Source organism: Trachypithecus francoisi, unplaced genomic scaffold (assembly GCF_009764315.1).
Source record: "Trachypithecus francoisi isolate TF-2019V2 unplaced genomic scaffold, Tfra_2.0 Contig01580, whole genome shotgun sequence".
In the NCBI taxonomy this organism is placed as follows: Eukaryota; Metazoa; Chordata; class Mammalia; order Primates; family Cercopithecidae; genus Trachypithecus; species Trachypithecus francoisi.
Window position 1 is genome coordinate 476,258 of NW_022681443.1, and position 17,309 is coordinate 493,566.

The window sequence follows — 17,309 nt, forward strand, 5'->3', positions numbered from 1 at the left end:
ACCCCCTCAAACTACAGATGCGTACCCCCACTCCGCCCTCAGTACATCCATCTGTCTGTCCTCCTCGGGGTGGGGCTGGAGGAACTGACCCCACATCCTTCCTCAACCCCCCTCCAACTTCTTGCTCTCCAGGAGAAAGGGAGCCAGAGGGGTTGTGGGGGCCTCCCCACCCCCATTTCCCTGCGGACCAGTGAACAAGAAACCAGAGCTGGGTCGGCTTGGAAGGCTCCGCCTGAGAAAGCGCTTCCACAGGCCAGCCCTTTTCCCAGAGCCTGGAATTCCAGAGGCGTTTCCGGCTCTGACAGCTGTCTCCTGGAGACGTGCCCTCCCCGTGGGCCTCACAGCCACGCCCTCCAAAATGCCCCTGGGATTAACTCCCATCCTGACCCTACTGCTCCCAAGAATCCTTTCGCACCCAGACACCACTTCGAGGAGCAGCTGGGTGACAGAGATAGGGAGGAGAAGCAGCTGGGTGACACAGATAGGGACGCATCTGCCATCACTCGGCCCCCAGGCTACTCCCTAGCCTCAGGCCAGGCCCTGACTCCCGCAGGTCTCAGTCATCACTGTGGCTGACACACCTTGGCCGCGTATACCCATATCAGACACACACAGTGTTCCCAGCCTGGCTTTCACTGTTTGCACACAGCCTCATACATCTATAGAGCCTCGCTCATCCTACCTCCTCCAGGCAGTCTTCCTGGAAGCCCTGCCAAGTCGGTGCTGAGCCTTACCTGTCTGTGAGCCTGTCTCACCCTGTTAGGCTGAGAGATGGCACACACTCAACAGATGCTCAACCACACTGAAGTCAGCCATGGAGTGTGTGGCAGCCCAGGACTCCACTGCACACTCACATGCAACACTGACAAGTCGATTGTCTCCGGGCCTCAGTGGCCTCAGAAGCCTTATTATTATTATTATTATTATTATTATTATTATTATTATTATTTCAGTTGCCCAGGCTGGAGTGCAGTGGCACATCTCAGCTCACTGCAACCTCCACCTGCCAGGTTCAAGCGATTCCTATGCCTCAGCCTCCCTAGTAGCTGGGATTACTGGCGTGCACCACCACACCCGGCTAATTTTTGTATTTTTAGTAGAGACAGGGTTTTGCCACATTGGCTAGGCTGGTCTCGAACTCCTGACCTCAAGTGATCTGCTGGCCTCAGTCTCCCAAAATGCTGGGACTACAGGTGTGAGCCACTGCGCCTAGCCCCCAGAAGCCTTCTGAGAACCCTGAAACTGCCCCCATCCCCGATCAAGTGTTGACTTGTGGGGATCTGGAGTCACAGGAAGGAACCAGAGAGCCAAAGGTTCCTTCCAGGAGGGTCTCCATCTCCTGGCTCTTTCGGAACACATTCCTGTCATCAAGGGCCACAAGGGAAAAAAAAAAACAGCATTAGAAAGGGTTGCCCCCAGCCTCTGCTAATGAGGAAGCCCCATCAAGGATCCTGAGTCACCCCCGGGGTCTGTGATCCCCGAGGACCACCATCACTGGGTGGGGCAGTGGCCCAGCCTAGCACCCAACACTACCCTCCCTGTGTGTGGTATTCAATGCCTCTCCTGCGTCCTCCACAGTAGACCCAGCTCAACTTCTAGCCTTCCAGAACCAGATCATGAACCGCCCTCAGGTATATCCATTCCCACTTCCACCTCTCTACTGAGGGCGGTTCTCTCCCCAACTTCACCTACAGACAATCTTACCCCAAGACAGAATGCCCAACTCAAATGCCACCTTCTCCAGGAAGCCTCCTTGGCCCTCCTCAGTCAGTCTTCTGCCTCCCTGGCCCCTTCAACGGCTGCTTCGGCCTTTCATCACCACCAGTCTCCTGGGCTCTGTCTTCCCCAGCAGACTCTAAGTGTCTTGAAATTAGGGCCCATGTTCCTTACCGCTGCCCCCTCAGAAGGCACCTAGCCCAGGGCCTGCTGCAGCCGCTACCCATTTACCAGGTGTTCAATGAACCTGCCTACTGGTAAAGAGAAAATGATAAAGTCATAACAGGCTAACAGGCTGGGCACAGTGGCTCATGCCTGTAATCCCAGCACTTTGGGAGCTTGAGGTGAGTGGATCGCTTGAACCCAGGAGTTTGAGATCAGCCTGGCCAACACGATGAAACCCCGTCTCTACTAAAAATACAAAAATTAGCCAGGTGTGGTGGTGGGCACCTGTAATCCCAGCTACTTGGGAGACTGAGGCACGAGAATCACTTGAACCTGGAGGCAGAGGTTGCAGCGAGCCAAGATCACCACTACTGCATTCCAGCCTGGGTGACAGAGCGAGACTCCATCTCAAAAAAAAAAAAAAAAAAATGGTCGGGTGCAGAGGCTCACGCCTGTAATCCCAGCACTTTGGGAGCTAAGGCGGGCGGATCACCTGAGGTCAAGAATTCAAGACTAGCCTGGCCAACATGGGGAAACTTCGTCTCTACTAAAAACACAAAAATTAGCTGGGCGTGGTTGCGGATGCCTATAATCCCAGCTACTTAGGAGGCTGAAGCAGGAGAATCGCTTGAACCCAGGAGGCGCAGTTTGCAGTGAGCCGAGATGGTGCCATTTCACTCCAGCCTGGGCCACAGAGCAAGACTTGATGTAAAAAAAAAAAAAGAAAGAAAGAAAAGAAAAGAAAGAAAAAAAAGTCATTATAACAGCTACCCTTCCTTGACCGTAACTACAGGTCAGGCAATAAACTTTATGGCTTATTACAGATAATGGAGCTGAGACCAATGCTGGGAACTGACTTATCCAAGGTCACTCTGCTAGTGAGAGACAAAGTCCTGATTTGCACTCAGGTTTTTCTGACTTGGCAATGCACACTGGATCGCAGAGGGGAGAGCATGGGGTCAGCCTCCTTGGCCCATTGCCAGTCTTCCCTAGGTATGAGGTCACCTCTGGAGAACTAGGTCACAGCACAAACCTCTTGAAGAGTCCAAAGACCCCCTGCAGGGGTCTAGCCAGTGATTATCCCTGAATTGGTCCCAGGAGGAGGGTACCTGCTCTCAGTTGGCTCAGTCAAGGAACGAGGGACAAAGATTCCTATGTTGGTCCTAATCATCCATTTCCCAGTGTGCCAGGAGCACAGAGCATGCGCAGACATCACTGTCCCATCGGCGATTTCACCCGGAAATAGACACCAACATGGAGGATGGACCAGATGCAGTGGGGAGGCTCATTTTGAAGGAGTTCTTCCAGGAGAAGGTGACATTTCAAAGCAGTCTTTGACTGGGCACGGTGGCTCATGCCTGTAATCCCAGCATTTTTGGGAGGCCAAGGCGGATGGATCACCTGAGGTCAGGAGTTAGAGACCAGCCTGGCCAACGTGGCAAAACCCCATCTCTACTAAAAATACAAAAAAAAAAAAAAAATTAGCTGGGCTTGATGGCGGACGTCTGTAATCCCAGCTACTCAAGAGGCTGAGGCAAGAGAATTGCCTGAACCCTGGAGGCAGAGGTTGCAGTGAGCTGAGATCACGTCATTGCACTCCAACCTGGGTGACAGAGCAAGACTGTCTCACAAAAAAAAAAAAAGAAAGAAAGAAAAGAAAAAAAAAAGCAGTCTTCAAGGGTATTTTGCCTCCAGGTAACCCACTGATGAGGTGAGTGAAGTGCATGTATGTGAGAAAGATGGAGACGTGCTCAGACACCCATATTGGTCAGCAGGGACCAGGTGTGAGTCAGTGTGAGGGCATTACAGGATGGAAGTGGAAGGAGTAGATAGACAGGTGGGTGAGTAGATGGCCATGGGTGTGGGCAGTGGATCAAGCGATGCTGGATAAAGTGGGTAGGTGGGTGTACAGGTGGGTAAATGGATGATGGAGTGGAAGGATGCATGGGTGTGTAGGCGGCTGGATGGGTGGGTGAGTGGATGGATGGATGAATGGGGGATAGGCAGTGTGTCAATGGAGGGGTGGGTAAGTAAGTGGTTCCGTGACTGGATGTGTGTGAGTGGCAGATCAAGACATGGGCAGGAAGTAGGTGGATAAATGGGTGCATGGAGGGGAGGGCAAATGGATGGACAGGAGAGTGGGCAGTGGTAGATGGATGAATTAGCAATCGCATTGGTGGATCGATGGACCAGTGGATACTCAAGAGCTGGAGAACAGGAAAGACCAATCAGTAGGTCAATGAGCAGATGCATTAACTGACCAAAAGCCCAGCCAGACTTTGGGGTACAAAGGGGACATGCACCCTAGGGAGGGGCTAATAGTTGTGGCCTCAGTTCAAGGCTCCCATCCCAAACCTCCCTGGAACCTGGAAGCAGCAACTAGCATCCCTGGGTCCCCAAGGAGGAAATACTTCTCCCTATCTGTGCCCTGCCCCCTCCTCCCTGGCTCTATAGACTGCTCCCTGCCCAGGACCTGCCTCTTTCCCTTAGACCCCTTGCCTTGGCCAACCCAATCTGCTGGGCTGAGTGGAGGGGGCAGCTGAGCTCTGGGACTATAGCCTGAGGAGCCTGGTTCCTTCAAGACAGGGAGGTAGGGGATCCTGAGCTCCGGGCAGTTGGTTCACCTAGCAGCTCCCAGTCCCCAGCTGGGAGGCATTTGTTCTGCATTCTGCACGGTGATTACAGTCCTGCCAAGGTTAACCCCTGCACTCCTGGGCACAGCCTCTCAAAGGGAAGTAAGGGGACTGCAGGAAATTGGGGGAGGAGAAAAGCATGAGAAAGGGAGACTACCCAACCCTGGATCCTTCCTGGGGATATTGAAACTTCTCCCTTTCTCCCGTTTTCCAGAGGGAAAACCTGAGTCAGATCCTTAAATCAGGAGTGGAGCCAGGAACGAGGGCACAGCCTACATGGAGATAGATTTCTATCTGGAGACAGGCTGCAAAGGAGGGAGAGGGCTCCTCTCTGCCTTAGCTTACCCAGATGTAAAAGGGGGCAAGAATTCCTGATTCACAGGTTTCCTGTCAATGAGCTGGAGAAGACAAAGCATGTGGCATATAGTAGGGAGGTTCTCAACCACTTTTTCTTTCCTGCCTGCCCTCCCTGCCCATGGATGAAGAAGATGGAGCAAGCATGGGGCAGGTTGTAGCCACTTCCATCAGGACTGCTTGCTCGGTCATCTGCCTGGGGCTCACAACACCCCAACTAGTAAATACCCACACTGCTATTATACCCATTTCAGAGATGAGAAACTTGAGGTTCAGATGGGCCAAGTGCTTTGCCCACAGTCAGCCACTAGGCCAGGATTTGAGCTCAGGGCCTTTGACATTGCACCAAACTGCCTCCTTTACTACTGCTCTAGGGATCCTCTGACTAGAGTGACTTGTAATTGTCTAAAGAGGTCACCTTTGAGAATGAAAGGAAGTGCTATTAATAATTACACTGGAATAGTATGTGTAATCTGGGCTGTCCTAGGCAAACTGGAAAGTGTGGCCATCCTGTCAAAGTAGGGGGTTTTACGCAAATCACTTCACTTATCTGCAAACGGGACACCATGGCAGGACTTTCCCCATGGGGGTCTCACAAGAATTAAATGTCATAATGCTTGTTAAGGAGCTACAGGACCTGGTATGCATCAGGTGCTCATTAAGTGCTGGTTACTACTGATGCAATTAATAGTAACAACCACAGCATCACTAGTTATTTGCTTCCATCACTGTCCTTTCAGTCCATTCTTCACTCACAGTCAGACTTCTGTTTTGTTTTTTGATTTTTTCAGACAGAGTCTCGCTCTGTTGCCCAGGCTGGAGTGCAGTAGCACGATCTCAGCTTACTGCAACCTCCATCTCCCAGGTTCAAGCAATTCTCCTGCCTCAGCATCCCGCCACTATGCCCGGCTAATATTTGGTATTTTTAGTAGAGACAGGGTTTCACCATGTTGGCCAGGCTGGTCACAAACTCCTGACCTCAAGTAATCCGCCTGCCTCGGACTCCCAAAGTGCTGGGATTACAGGCGTGAGCCACCGCAACCGGCACTTTTTTATTTTTATTTTTTGAGATGGAATCTCGCTCTGTTGACCAGGCTGCAGTGCCGTGGTGCGATCTAGGCTCACTGCAACCTTTGCCTCCCAGGTTCAAGCAATTCTCCCTGCCTCAGCCTCCCGAGTAGCTGGGATTACAGGCACCTGCCACCACACCTGGCTAATGTTTGTATTTTCAGTCAAGACGGAGTTTTAGCGTATTGGTCAGGCTGGTCTCAAACTCCCAGCCTCAAGTAATCTGCCCACCTCAGCCTCCCAAAGTGCTGGGACAACCGGTGTGAGCAACCACGCCTGCCGACAGTCAGTCTTCTAAATCTACACCTGCCAGTGCTGCCTGCTGGCTCACTGTCCTGATGCTGTTCCAATTCTCCATGGGACAAAATGCTCCTGGGCCGGCCCCCAGGGAAAGAGTTCCTACTGCTGTGCCACTTGAGCAAATGCTAGAATGCTGTGTGCCTCCGTTTTCTCATTTGTCCAGCTGCAGAAATAGCTCCTTCCCTTGGCGGCCAGCATGGGGATTCAGGGAGCCAGCGGAAGAGGCCTAGCCCCTGGGTGAACAGTAAAGACCTTGTCTCCTCCACCTGCGGGTAAATACGGCTCCTCGTCCCCTGCCACAACAGCACTCAGCCAGTCTCCTCCAGCCAGGTTTGCCTCCGCTGCGGGGTCCTCCGCTCCCAGCCTTTGCTGTGCTGTCCCCCTGCCTGCTGTGCACTGTGCCTTTCCATTGCCCTTCCCTCTGTCTACCCGTCCTTTAAGACTTAACTCACAACCGCTCAGTGGCTCACACCTATAATCCCAGCACTTGGTGAGCCCGAGGCAGGCGCATCACCTGAGGTAAGGAATTCAAGACCAGCCTGGCCAACACGGCGAAACCCCCTCTCTACTAAAAAATACAAAAATTCGCCGGGCGTGGGCGGGTGCCTGTAATCCCAGCTAGTCCGGAGGCTGAGGGAGAATCGCTTGAACCGGGGAGGTGGAAGCTGCAGTGAGCCGAGATCGTGCCAAGGCACTCCGGCCTGAGCAACAGAGCGAGACTCCGTCAAAAAAAAAAAAAAAAAAAAAAGACAACTCCAGTATCATCTCCTCTAGGAAGCTTTCCTGAGGCCCCAGGACCTCAGGCAGTGTTAGGAACCTCCCTGTGCCCTGACAGCCCGAGGACTCTATAGTCAGAGGGGCGTAGTCAGAGGAGGGCACAACAACGGGAGGCAGGGGCCAGAATCTATCTCCCCTCCTTGATGATGGCACAGGGTCCCTGGTATGGCTGATTCCCTGCCCCCCATGGAGGTGGGGGGGACGGGATCTGTAAAGTCTCTGAGATGCGACCTCATTTACCTGCCAAGCAAGCCTCCTATGTGCTCTTGGAGCAGGGGACATTTCACACAACATCTGATGCTGCTATTATCTATACCACTTTCAGATCAGGAAACTGAGGCAGAGAAAGGTAAGTAGTTACTGAGGCAGGACAGGAGCCCAGGCTGTCCGGCTCCAGGGTCCCAGCCTTGACAGCCACTCTACCCGACTCCACCAGTCGCCCCAGTGTGGCTGTCTTCCTCCTGGGCACCGCGGGGCCTGTACCGGGTGGAAGGGAATGAGAATCCGGAGGAAAGGAGTGGGCATGTCATGCTTGTAAACATCAAGGTTTAAAGGCCCAGGCATTCAGGGCCTCAGATCGAGCTTCCCGATTCCCCAAACTCCTGCAGGGCGCGGCTGGAGGGCCCAGGAGGGAGGAGAGTTCACCAGGCCTGGACGCCCTAAGGCCACGCGGGGAACCCGTGGAGGAGGGGTTGGCGGCCGGGGACCGGAGTCGCCTCCCCGGGGCAGCCCGCACGTTCCCCGGCTGGCCCTGGCCGGGGTGGCGAGGAGAGAGGCCTGGCTTGGCCCCCCAGCCGCGTCCCTGCCAGCTCTCGGCGGGGACGAGGACGGTGCCGGGGAGGGGGCCGGGAAGGGGGCCGGGCCCCGCCCGCGGGCGGGAGGAGCGGGGCGGGAGGCGGGAGCGCCCACACCCCGCCCCCGCCCCCGGATCCAGCCCGCGGAGCCCGCGGCCAGGGCGGCGCAGACCGGCCCAGCGACTCTCCCGGGCTGCCAGCCGGGACGCGCGGCAGCCGCCGCTGCAGGACGAGTCCGCCCTCGTCCTGCGCCCCCGGGGCTCGCGAAGCCAGGTAACAGCTGGGGCGCGCGGGTCCTCGGGGCGGAGGCCGTGGAGGCCGGCGAGTCCGGGCGCCTGCGGGGCCTCTGCACCCTCCTAGGCTCCCGGGGCCGGGACGGGGACCGGACCAGCCCGGGAGAGGCGCCCCCGGGTGCCCACGGGAAGGCCAGGCGCGGCCGCGGAGCCGCGCGGGGAAACTCCGAACTTTCGGGCTTCGTGTCCCGTTCCGGGCGGGCGGAGAGGGCAGAGGATCGGACGAAACTCAGCGGCCAAACTGCGTGAGGAGGGGGCGAGCCGAGGTTCAGAGCGGGGGCTGTCTCCGCGCCTTCCTGCGCGGGGGAAGGAAGGGCAGGGGCGGCGAGCGGGCGACGCGGCGGAATGTCTCCCCTCCGCCGAGGCCCACGCGGAGAGCGGGAAGTGGGGGGTGGGGGGCCCGGGAAGAGGGACAGGCACCCTGCCCCCTCCCCGACCGCCGCATTCCAGGCTGGAGCCGCGGATGAGGTCATCCCATCCGGTTCCCCTCCGGCCAAGACAGCCGGCCGTCCCCTTCCCCCGCGGAGCGACCCTCCGCGTCCTGAGCCCCAGGATCCCGCGTCCCCCCAGGGAACGTTGGGTGGTCGAAGTCTTTCCCGGACTTCCAATCCCGGTCGCCCTCCAGATTGTTCTGCCTTTGCCCCAGCCGTGCCAGACCCCCAACATTCGAAGCCCCTTTCCTAAACCGGGAAACTGAGGCTTAGGGAGGAGAGAGGACTGGCCGGGAGGCCGCAGCGACACGAAACGTGGCGCGGGAACCCGAGACGCAGCCCGCAGCTGCTCCTCCTCGCCTGGTCCAGGGCTGGTTTGGCTCTAACTCGGGGCGGTGGGCACGAAGCGCGTCTCCTTTCCACTTTTCCCGTCGCTCCCCAATGGCCCACGGTGCCCCCCTTGGAATACGGAGGACCGGGTCCCCTAGCGCGACTGAGAACAACTAGCTACCCCGTTCTGGCCTGTTTCCACGTCTCTCCACCTTGAAGCGTCTGGACTTTGAGGGGAAGGAGAAGCCAGCTGCCCGGGTTAACCCCTTAACCCAGGGACCAGAGCAAGTTTGGGGGAGCTGCCGTAACCAAGACAGGGACCCGCTGGTCCAGCGGTAGGGGGCGGGGGCATCACCCAGCTGGATGCCCGCAGGAAGGGGGCTGTGTGCACCCGAGCAGTGACCTCCAGGATGAGACGTGGGCCCCTGGCCAGCACTGCGGCCTGCGGGTGACCCCCAGGTGAATGCCAGGCTGCAGCCGCCCCCGCTCTCCTTCAGAGCGGCCCTTGGCCTCCCCGCGACCACATGTGCCTCCACAGCGGCCCCTGTTGGCCGGATCCTGGCTCCAAAACTTGTTCTTGCATCATTCCCACCATTGAGTAAGCTCAGGCCATGTGCCCAGGCCCTGACTATCCTCTATAGGGTAAATATAAGGACTCCAGGGACACTGAAGCTATGTGATGACCTCCTTGCCCAGGTCACAGGCACTGAATCTGCAGAGCTGGGTCTCCTGTCTTCCCAGGCCTGCACCTGCACCCCACACCGTGCTCAGCACTGGGCATCCAAGCCCTCCAAATCCTCTTCCCCATTCCCCATCGTCTTCACCCCCACCCTGGGGCATTTATCAGCGATGTTGGTCTGTGATTGAGGGTAAATGTCTCCTTTCTGAGTTTTGTTTTTTTCATCTGTAAAAGGGGTGTTCTGAATACTAACGGGTGGTATTCCTGGGCAGGTGAGGGGAGGTGAGCCTGGCACCAGGACACTTGGAGCCGTGCTTACTCCTAGTGCCAGGTGAGGCACACCTGATGGCCAGCAGTGCCCTGTGGTTGGCAGCAAGTGTCACGTGGCTGCCGCCAGGGGTCCCTGGAATGAGAGATGTGTAAAGGTGTCAGATTTGAACCCATGGCTGCCCTGCTCCTTCCAGCATCTGAGGGTTTCATTACATTTTCTTTTTTTTTTTTTTTCTTTTTTTTGAGATGGAGTCTCACTCTGTCGCCCAGGCTGGAGTGCAGTGGCCGGATCTCAGCTCACTGCAAGCTCCGCCTCCCAGGTTTAAGCCATTCTCCTGCCTCAGCCTCCCGAGTAGCTGGGGCTACAGGCGCCCGCCACCTCGCCCGGCTAGTTTTTTGTATTTTTTAGTAGAGACGGGGTTTCACCCTGTTAGCCAGGAGGGTCTCGATCTCCTGACCTCGTGATCCGCCCGTCTCGCCCTCCCAAAGTGCTGGGATTACAGGCTTGAGCCACCGCGCCCGGCCTTCATTACATTTTCTACCCTTGCAACTCCCCTGGGAGGGGAACTGCCTGGTGTGCTGTTCCCGTTTTCCACATGGGAAGGCAGGTCCCAGTACCCTGCCCTCAGCGCCACAGCACTACGCAGCCTCTATACGGCAGGAGGCAGGGTGGCGTGGGGGGTGGGTACCATTGGGGGGTGCCCAGAAACATTTGAAAGATGGGATCATCACAAGATTGGGGAGGAAGCTGGTCCCCCAAGTCAAAAGTGGCCATGGGGGTTCGGGGGGAGGACCCCCTTTTGCTGGGAGAAGAGGTGCTGCCTCAAGAAGTCAGGGAGGCCAGGTGTGGTGGTTCACACCTGTAATCCCAGCACTTTGGCAACCTGAGGCAGCAGGATGGCTTGAGTTCAGGAATTTGAGACCAACCTGGGCAATGGAGTGAGACCCTGTCCTTACAAAAAGTGGAAAAACTTAGCTGAGCATGGTGGTACGTGTCTGTAGTCCCAGCTACTCAGGAAGCTGAGGTGGGAGGATCGCTTGAGCCTGGGAGTTCGAGGCTGCAGTTAGCTGTGATGGAGCCACTGCACTCAGCCTGGGTGACAGAGTGAAACCCTGCATCAGAAAAAAAAAAAAAAAAGGGAGCTGGGGTGGGAGCAAGTGGGTGAGGCCACATGGCAGACCCTTCTACAGGACTTTTTACAGAGGAACACCCTCCCCACTCCCATTCCTTCCCCCAGAGATGCATCCTTAATCCCTGCTGAGCAGGGAAACTTGGCCCTGCCACGAACCTGTCACGGAACCTTGGACAGGTCTCCCTTCCCTGCGAACCTCAGCGCTGCCTGTCAAATGGGCCAAGCTGTGGGTTTGCAGGGTTGTTGGAGAATCAGATGACATCATGTAATGGTTGGCCAACTGTGGAGCGCTTCAGAACTTCAGCAAACATTCCACGAGGACTTCTCGGTGCTGGGGGTGCCAGGGAGGGAAAAAGATGATTCACAAGTTCCTCCCCTCCAAGGGGGAGGAGTTAGGGTTGGGGGAGGATCAGATGGTGGGAAGGGAAGAGAATGTAGTCAGAAAACAAAGCAAGCTTTGTCCTATTGGCTTCTTTGTTCTTATCTTGTTATTTAACCTATTTTGAATTTCAAATAACATTAGAAGGGCAGTATTGACATTTTTATGCTTGGAGGTGGCAGCAATGGTTTTAAAAAAGGAAGAAGGCTGAGCCGCAGATGTAAGTGTTCTTGTTAAGGATCACTATTGACTTTCATCAGCTGAGGTCCCAGGTCTGTGTAGGTAGGTGACTTGCCCAAGGTCACACTGTGAGGACACTGAGCCCAGCCTGCCCTCCCACTCTCAGAAGGGGCCAGGGTGATGTTTTGGCATGCAGGTTATCATGGAGATCTGTGATTCAGCTGGCATTGATTTGGCACTTGCTAAGTGCAGAGCCCAAGCTGGATGCCCCAGGGAGAAAAGCAGGAAAATCCAGGCCACTGCCGCACCCTCCAAGTGCATTGCCGATCTCAGGAGGTGAGACAGGGCTCCACAAGCCAGTCAAGGACTTATGTGAGTCAGAGGCTTTGAGTTCAAGTCTCGACGAGCTCTGTGGATCTGACCTTGAGCCAGCTTTGCCCTCAGTGGGCCACAGGAAAAGCATAGGCTCACAGGTGTGCTCTAGCCTGGACTTTGTATGATACTAGAAGAAAAGGGGTCAGAAGGAAAGGGGTCAGAACAAGAAATGCTTAGAGAGGCTGGAGCTGGGGAGGATATGTGTGTGTGTGGTGGAGATGGGGAATCAGGAAGGGAGAGATGGGCAAGAAATAGCTTTTGGCACTGGCTGACCTTTTTCCAAAGCTTGCTCCCTGACAACAAGGCTCCTACATCAATTTGACAAACTGTGATAAAGTCTTTTCCTGCGGGCCTTCTCAGAGCCTTGAATATGCTTACGCATGGAGGAGGCAGCTGGGAAAAGCCACTTTTGACCACAGGATCCTTATTCCAGGAAGCTCCTTGAAGGTGGATGGTTTGGAGGAACCTCTGCTCTGGCTGTTTACCCAGCTTCACAAAGCTGGTGAGGCATCTGCTCCCTCCTGGCTTCGCTGGGTGGCAGAGATTTTAATGCACAGAGAAGGGAGGTGACTTACTCAGTTACTCAGCAGAAGGCAGAGTAGCCTGGGGCTCCAGGGCTCTGGGATGTGGGGGCTGTTTCACCATTTGTTGCTTTGTAGCCTCAGGCAAGTTACTTCACTTCGTGCCTCAGTTTCCCCTCTCTAACTGATACCGTGCTGCCCTCAGGAGTAATGTTTTTGTTGTTGTTGTTGTTGTTTGTGAGACAGAGTCTCTCTCTGTCGCACAGGCTGGAGTGCAGTGGCGCAATCTCGGCTCACTGCAACCTCCGCCTCCTGGGTTCAAGCAATTCTCCTGCCTCAGCCTCCTGAGTAGCTGGGATTACAGGTGCCCGACACTATGCCCAGCTAATTTTTTATATTTCTAGTAGAGACGGGGTTTCACCATGGTGGAGACCAGCACCACCACGCTGGTCTCTAACTCCTGACCTTGTGATTCCCCCACCTTGGCCTCCCAAAGTGCTGGGAGTACAGGCGTGAGCCACCACGCCCAGCCCCTCAAGAGTATTATATGGGTTTAAACGATGAGGCAGGTGAGGTCTTGGCACTTAGTAAGTGCTTCATAAGTGGGCCCTGCAGAATAAGCGCTTTTTTCTTTTCTTTTTTTTTTGAGACAGGGTCTCGCTCTGTCGCCCAGGCTGGAGTGCAGTGACACAATCATGGCTCATTGCAGCCTTGACCTCCTGGGCTCAAGGGATCTTCCCTTCTTAGCCTTCTGAGTAGCTAGGACCACAGGCACACATCACCACACCCAACTAATTTTTTAAAAATGTTTTGTGAAAACCAGGTCTCATTACGTTGCTCAGACTTGGAATGAGCGCTTCTGTTTTTCCCTCATACATGGTTTAAGTGTATAGCTGGATGAATTCTTCGTCCCCTGTTGAGTCAGTACCTGCTCAGAGGCTGCTATCATTCTGATTGCTAATGGAATCAATTGGTTTTGCCTGTTACTGAACTTTCTTTTTTTTCTTTTCTTTTTTTTTTTTTTTTGAGACGTAATTTTGGTCTTGTTGCCCAGGCTGGAGTGTCGTAGTGCGATCTCAGCTCACTGCAACCTCTGCCTCCCTGGTTCAAGTGATTCTCCTGCTGGAGGTTCCCGGGTAGCTGGGATTACAGGCGCGCACCACCACATCCGGCTAAGTTTTGTATTTTTAGTAGAGACGGGGTTTCCCCATGTTGGCCAGGCTGGTCTCAAACTCCTGATCTCAGTTGAGCCACCCACCTCAACCTCCCGAAGTGCTGGGATTACCGGCGTGAGCCACCGTGCCTGGCTGTGTTCTTGAACTTTCTGTATACAGACTCACTCAGTTCCCCTTGTGCCTAGCTTCTGCCCCACATCAGTTGGGGGCCTCTATCCATGTGGTTGGGTGTGATGTTCTATCCTCTTCAGCTACCAATGTTTGGACCCCAGATTTCCTCCTCTGTCCTGGGCTTGCCATCACCGCCCTTTTTGTCTTCCTTCCAGGTCTCCAACCCTGGGCAGGAGAGAAGCCGACCACCGCGGGGGTGCTTTCTCTACGCTTGAACATCTACAGCTGCTTCCGGGGGGCTGGCAGCCGGCCCCGGGGAGAGACGAGCCATGGACCCCCCACAGCCTCAGCATTCGGTGACCTCACTTTAGGACGGCGTCATTTACAGCTTCCGCCAGGGCAAAGGAGCTGAGCAGCCATCCCGAGCCCAGCCCACCTCCTTCCCCCGGCCCCTGGTGGACATGGACTAGCAGCTGTGAGCGGCCAGAGCTGATGCCCGGCCCCCAGGGGGGCGGAGGCGCCCCCACCATGAGCCTGGGCAAGCTCTCGCCTGTGGTCTGGGGGTCCAGTTCACAGGGAAAGAGGCGGCTGACTGCAGACATGATCAGCCCCCCGCTCGGGGACTTCCGCCACACCATGCATGTGGGCCGTGGCGGGGACGTCTTCGGGGACACCTCCTTCCTCAGCAACCACGGTGGCAGCTCCGGGGGCACCCATCGCTCACCCCGCAACTTCCTGGCCAAGAAGCTGCAGCTGGTGCGGAGGGTGGGGGCGCCCCCCCGGAGGATGGCCTCTCCCCCTGCACCCTCCCCAGCTCCACCGGCCATCTCCCCCATCATCAAGAATGCCATCTCCCTGCCCCAGCTCAACCAGGCCGCCTACGATAGCCTCGTGGTTGGCAAGCTCAGTTTCGACAGCAGCCCCAGCAGCTCCACGGACGGCCACTCCAGCTACGGTGAGGGCCTGGGTTATCTTGGCCCGCTTTTCAGAGGCTGAGACTGAGGCCCAGAGGGCTTCACTGGTTCCTCCAAACTCCAAGCGAGCTCTGTTGCCCGAGCTCCTTGGTCTTACCACAGAGGGCAGGCCCAAACCCCACATCAAGGATGGGGAGGGGGTGCAGTGGTGGGAACAAGCTGACTTCCCAAAACACCTGAGGTTGAGAGTGAGGAGGTGGAGTTTGAGTTCTAGCTGCCCCTTACTTGCTGTGTGACCTGGGCAAGCACGTCCCCCCTCTCTGGGCCTCGACTGAACCAGTCATCCACCCATTCTTGCCCCCTTCAACCAAAGCCTTCCCCTCATGTTGGAATGATATGGAGAGGTGAAGGGCCTGGGCTCTGGATTCCAATCCGGTTCTGCCTGATTTTCAGGAAGTCAACTGACCTCTGTAAGTTCAAGTCCTCACCTGGATAATGATTCTCTCGGGGTCATTGCTAAGATTCAGTGCCAGGAGAGGCGTGGGGGGGCTGGTACGTAGTAGGTGCTCAGGACACTGGAGCTGTTGTTATCTGAACTTGGTTTCCTGTAACTCGACAAATTTGGAAAACCACTCACAGGGACCACAACTCGGGGCCTTCTTACCCAGCCAGAAGTGCCACCTTGGCGGTTTGGGCAGAGTTCACCTGAGAACCATGGGCCCCTGCTGCCACCTGGTGGCCACTCCCTGCCTTGCGGCATTTGGGGCAAATGCTCTAATGCCACTTGCCCCAGGCAGCTGCTCAGAAACACACAGAGGACTGGTCCACGGAAACTCGATTCTGTCTCAGGTCTGTAGTCCTGGAAGCACGGGCTGGACTAGATGACCTTGGGAAGGCACATATCTGTCCTTCATTTCTATACAGTCAGATCGTGGCTGCTGGTCCCATCCTGTGTCCACAAACCAGCCCACGTGCTATGGGTTCACCTGCAGCCATCAACCAGGGTGATGGCAGGGAGCCAGTGGCCATGGCTGAGGTCACAATTGGGACTGAGAGGAGATTTGAGCTCCAGGCTTGATTTCACCTCGTCAGACTTCTATGGCCTTGGGCTAGCCCCTTCGCCCCATCCCAAACTCAGCCTCACTTTCCTCATCTGCATAATGGAAATGAGGATAATGATGACTTTCAGCTTTCAGGGTAGACAGGAAGACCACACAGGTGACCATGGAGCATATTCTATTGGAAAGGTGGGAGAAACTGAGGCCAGAGAGGGGAGGGACTAGCCAGAAGCCATACAGCAAGCCAGGACTTGTCCTGTCTCCCCTCCTGAATTCCTGGTGAGGGACCCCAGCTCTGAGCCCACTGCCCATTTCTCTTCTAGGCCTGGACTCTGGGTTCTGCACCATCTCCCGCCTGCCTCGCTCAGAAAAGCCACATGACCGAGACCGGGATGGTTCCTTCCCCTCTGAGCCCGGGCTTCGCCGCTCAGACTCTCTCTTGTCCTTCCGCCTGGACCTCGACCTTGGGCCCTCACTCCTCAGCGAGCTGCTAGGGGTCATGAGCCTCCCGGAAGCCCCTGCAGCTGAGACTCCAGCCCCTGCTGCAAACCCCCCAGCCCCTGCCGCAAACCCCCCAGCCCCTGCCGCAAACCCCCCGGGTCCTGCTGCAAACCCTCCAGCCCCTGCCACAAGCTCCACACCCCATGGACACTGTCCCAATGGGGTAACAGCTGGGTTGGGCCCAGTGGCTGAGGTGAAGGCCAGCCCAGTGGGAGGGGGTCCACGAGGACCTGCTGGCCCTGCCCTCGGCAGGCACTGGGGAGCAGGCTGGGGTGGCAGCTGCCACTACCCGGAGATGAATGCGCGGCAGGAGCGGGTGGAGGTGCTGCCCCAAGCCCGGGCCTCCTGGGAGAGCCTGGATGAAGAGTGGAGGGCGCCCCAGGCACACAGCAGGACCCCGGTGCCCAGCACGGTGCAAGCAAACACCTTTGAATTTGCAGATGCTGAGGAGGATGATGAGGTCAAGGTGTGAGGGGCTGGGACATGGTCCCAGGGCCCCACCTAGGTGCAGAGCCGGCCCCTCACCTAACAGCTGGTTCCTACCAGACCAGAGAGGGGAGAAGCCGAGTTGCCCCTAAACCCCTCTCCACCTCTGCAGGACAGACATGGGAGGGAAGACAGGGAAGGCCAGGATTGCTCCGGCATTTGGATGCTCCCAGAGGCCCTGCCAAGCTGACCACCTCCTCCCACCGCCACTCTGGACCTAATAGCTCTTCCTTAGGCCCCACTCCACGCCACCCCCACCAGCTGGAGGGCCCAGCCTCACAGTGTGGCCTTTGTGCCAGACCAAGCTGCCCGTGGGGGGTGGGGGACAGGGAGTGTACCACACAGGGCCATTGTCTCACCTCCCAAAGGAACCGCCTGCCCCCAGCTCATCCCAGAGCTTCCCCGCTGTAACCCTGACAGCCCTCTCCCAGGCCGCTTCCCCAGCATCCCCACCCCAGCCTCCCTCCTACCCCAGAAAGGTCAGGTATGACCTGCCGGGGAGGAATCCCACCTGCCTGTATACCCCAGACTTGCCTCTGGGGCCTGATTAAATAAGGCTGTTTTGATAAAAGGTGTCCTGCAAGATGCTTGGGGACGTGGGAGAACAGCATCAGCTCTACCTGCTTCAGTCCCCTTCCCTTCAGGGCATTTAGAAAGCCAAGGACC

At 56.4% G+C, this 17,309-nt stretch overlaps 1 protein-coding gene across 2 annotated transcripts; it reads left to right on the forward strand.

Annotated features, from left to right (window-relative positions):
- The first annotated feature begins 7,278 nt into the window (after window positions 1–7,278).
- On the forward strand, window positions 7,279–17,214 carry CDC42EP1 (CDC42 effector protein 1). 2 transcript variants are annotated; one of them, XM_033188762.1, is made up of 3 exons: window positions 7,279–7,362; window positions 13,900–14,639; window positions 15,980–17,214. In XM_033188762.1, exons 2-3 carry the CDS (start codon window positions 14,177–14,179, stop codon window positions 16,627–16,629), a joined length of 1,113 nt encoding a protein of 370 aa, XP_033044653.1. In that variant the 5' UTR covers window positions 7,279–7,362; window positions 13,900–14,176; the 3' UTR covers window positions 16,630–17,214. The 2 variants fall into 2 exon arrangements, with proteins under 2 accessions (XP_033044653.1, XP_033044642.1); XM_033188751.1 differs by lacking the exon at window positions 7,279–7,362 and adding an exon at window positions 7,915–8,080.
- The last annotated feature ends 95 nt before the right edge of the window (window positions 17,215–17,309 follow it).